Source organism: Bos grunniens, chromosome 15 (assembly GCF_055505025.1).
Source record: "Bos grunniens cultivar Pamir isolate PY7600 chromosome 15, Bosgru_T2T1.0, whole genome shotgun sequence".
Taxonomy (NCBI): Eukaryota; Metazoa; Chordata; class Mammalia; order Artiodactyla; family Bovidae; genus Bos; species Bos grunniens.
Genome location: NC_141179.1, coordinates 49,960,894 through 49,964,685, shown reverse-complemented (window position 1 = coordinate 49,964,685; position 3,792 = coordinate 49,960,894). Strand labels below are relative to the sequence as shown.

The window sequence follows — 3,792 nt, the reverse complement described above, 5'->3', positions numbered from 1 at the left end:
GCATCCCTTCAAATAAAATATAAACATCAATCAGGGAGGAAAGAATCTACTAAAGCTTCCTGGATCTCTCTATCCAAAGCTCATTTCCAAACTTCCCAGGATGATAATTTTTTTTTTCTTGTAAATTTGGTGACAATGAAAGAGGAGAGTGAAAAAGTTGGCTTAAAACTCTACATTCAGAAAACTGAGATCATGGCGTCTGGTCCCATCACTTCAAGGCAAATAGAAGAGGAAACAATGGAAACAGTGAGATACTACATTTTGGGACTCCAAAACCACTGCAGATGGTGTCTGCAACTATGAAGCTTGCTCCTTGGAAGAAAAGCTATGACCAGCCTAGACAGCATATTAAAAAGCAGAGACATTACTTTACCAACAAAGGTCCGTCTAGTCAAAGCTATGGTTTTTCCAAGTAGTTATGTATGGATGTGAGAGTTGGACTATAAAGAAAGCTGAGTGCTGAAGAGTTGATGCTTTTGAACTGTGGTTTTGGAGAAGACTCTTGAGAGCCCTTTGGACTGCAAGGGGATCCAATCAGTCCATCCTAAAGGAAATCAATCCTGAATATTAATTGGAAGACTGATACTGAAGCTGAAACTCCGATACTTTGGCCACCTGATGTGAAGAACTGACTCATTGGAAAAGATCCTGATGTTGGGATAGATTGAAGGCAGGAGAAGGGGACAACAGAGGATGAGATAGTTGGATGTCATTACCAACTTGATGGACATGAATTTGAGCAAGCTCCAGGAGTTGGTGATGGACAGGGCCTGCTGCAGTCCACGGGGTTGCAAAGAGTTGGACACAACTGAGCAACTAAACTGAACTGACTCGCAATATTATTCAAAACTTGGTGAAGTGAAAAGTCTGCTCTGAACACACTCCCAATGGGTTTTCTTCCATTCTTCCCAAGGGACATGGTCACTGTATGTTGCATCACTCATCTTCAACATCTCCCAGGATCTGGGATTTACTCCAGTGGCTCCTATACCATTTGCACCTGCATAAATCTTGCTTCTCCTAGAATCTAAAGGCCACTGTGACCCAAGGAAAAAAAAAAAGAGTCTATCAATTTTCAAGGTTGGCAAGAACATCTCTACATCCGTGAATGACAGTTGTCTTTTACTAAGTCTCTGAAACATGAGTGTTAGAATGGACAACATCACTGATAAATGACTGTTATAAATGACTTAGTGCCTTATGTAACAAGCAGAGTTTAATTCTCTTAACCCAACAGCTGTGCTTTGCAATTTATTTCACTGGGGTTTACATGTAAACAACCCAAATGTGTTTTCTTTTTCTACTTTGCATGCTTAAACATTATTATTCTTTGCAAAGTAAAAGATCATTCATATTTGAGACCTGTAATGTGAAGCATTCAGCTAAAAATTGGTGGTGACCTTGTGGATATGACCTCTGAGCCCTCTGATGGGGCCAAAAATCTAATAACAGGGAAGTTTCATGTGTAGGCATAAATTTGTCTCTGTTTCAGAGAATACTTAGCTTCTGAAAAACTACAAGCCTTGGTTGTATATTTAATGAGCTACTGTACTAATCCAATTCTTATTACAGCTGTTACTTCAGAGTTTTTATGAAGGCAGTCATCTTTCCTTGAGAGGTTACTGTCTCTGGAAATCAATGTCTGTTCGTCCTGATCACAAAATCAGTAACTCTACCTTTCTCCTTACGGGTTTCCCTGGTCTGGAACGGGACTATCCCTGGCTCTCCATCCCCTTCTCCTGTATCTATGTTATGGTACTGTCAGGAAACTGCCTGGTGCTGCATGTGATCCGTACTGAACCGAGCCTGCATGAGCCCATGTTTTACTTCCTGGCCATGCTGGCCCTCACTGACCTGTGCATGGGGCTGTCCACAGTGCACACGGTGCTGGGGATCCTGTGGGGGCTCAGCCAGGAGATTGGTCTGGATGCCTGCATTGCCCAAACCTTCTTTGTTCATGGTCTATCTTGCATGGAGTCTGGAGTCCTTCTCGCCATGGCCTTTGATCGCTTTACTGCAATCTGCAATCCTCTAAGATACACATCTATCCTCACCAATACCAGAATCATCAACATTGGTGTGGTCATTTTAGGGAGGAGTTTCCTGTTCATTACTGCTCCCATTGTCCGCCTAAAGTTTTTCCATTACTGCCGACATCGCATCCTTTCTCACTCCTTCTGCTTGCACCAGGACCTACTCCGGCTGGCCTGCTCTGACATCCGCTTCAATAGCTTCTATGCCTTAGCCCTGGTGATCTGCACACTGCTTTTGGATTCAGTGCTCATTTTCATCTCCTACATATTGATCCTGCACTCTGTCTTGACTATTGCATCTCAAGAAGAGCGGCTGAAGTCCTTGAAGACCTGTGTCTCCCACATCTGTGCTGTCCTGGTTTTCTATATTCCAATCATTGGTCTGACTATGGTACACCGCTTTGGGAAGCACCTCTCGCCTGTGGTCCATGTCCTCATGGGCAACATCTACATCCTTTTCCCACCCTTGATGAACCCCATCATCTACAGCATCAAGACCCAACAAATCCGTAATAGGATTCAGAGATGGTTCATTAAACAAACTTGAATTCTAGAGGTTAATGTGTTTTAGGGGAGGAAAGGTAGTATTTGCAAGAGAGGTGAATACTAACGACTCTGAACAACAATAACTATATGAAATACTTAACAGGTTAAAGGTATATTTATAGTAATTTTCTTTATTTTGCCACTGTTTTAAATTTAACATGATTAACCTGCAAAGAATATAAAAAGTAATTTTTATATTAGTTTTTGAAAATCAGAGAAATAGGTAGAGAAAAAGTTACTGGTCTTATAGTCAGAGAGAGAAAGGGTTATTTTTCTTATTTCTTAATTGTAAAATTAAGTAGAATGTTAACTGAAGTGAACCAATGAGCATTTTCAAATTTCTAAATTTATAGTACCTCTATGATTTTTTGAATTCTAGTTTAGAATATTTTATTTTTTCATGTAACTATTATATGTGTTTAATATACATGGAAGAAGCAGATTTTATATTTTATTTTTATGTGTCACAAATCATCTCTATCGAGATTATTCATACTTCTACTTATTACTGAACAAAAGTGTCTGAAGAGCCCATTCTGTTTCATCTAGTAAAATGTATGATATTCATAGATTACATTACATAGCTAATGCAAAAGTTTGATAAATAAGGACATTGAATCAGCTACTACATTTCTATATTTCCTACCCAGTACACCCAAATACATACATTTGCAATTTGTAGTAAATTCAGAGTAGTGTGGGATGCTCATTGATTTTTAAACGATATTTTAATTGACTTTTGGAGGAAGTCATGGCAACCCACTCCTTTATTCTTACCTCAAGAATCCCATGGGCTGAGGAGCCTGGCAGGCTACAGTCCATAGGGTCGCAAAGAGTCAGACACTACTGAGCAACTAACACTTAACTGACTTTAATATCAACTGACTTTAACCTTGGGGTCTGCCGACAAAATGACACTTTACAGACAGTTTGATCAGCCTCTTCATTTTTAGGAGAGGAGACTGAGGTACAGAGATATTAATGTTTTACTAATACATTAGTGGTTAAGCCAGGGATAGAACTGTGTTTTTGAGAATCTTTTGAGTATATGTCCCATTTCTAATTCTCATCCTCTTCATATGTAAAATTAGATAATTTAATTCAATTATCAAAAGCAGATGTATATTTGGGGGGAGGTTTTCGCTTAAAAAATGCCCCCCAAATTAAAAAAAAAAAGTTAAAGAAAAACCTGGTGTGTCTCAAGATTTATTTG

General features: G+C 39.3%; 1 protein-coding gene across 1 annotated transcript; it reads left to right on the top strand.

The window, feature by feature from the left end:
- The first annotated feature begins 1,638 nt into the window (after positions 1-1,638).
- On the top strand, positions 1,639-2,648 carry LOC147358073 (olfactory receptor 51V1-like). Its single transcript, XM_086342037.1, has one exon. The coding sequence runs from the start codon at positions 1,639-1,641 to the stop codon at positions 2,578-2,580; it is 942 nt and encodes a 313-aa protein (XP_086198163.1). The 3' UTR covers positions 2,581-2,648.
- The last annotated feature ends 1,144 nt before the right edge of the window (positions 2,649-3,792 follow it).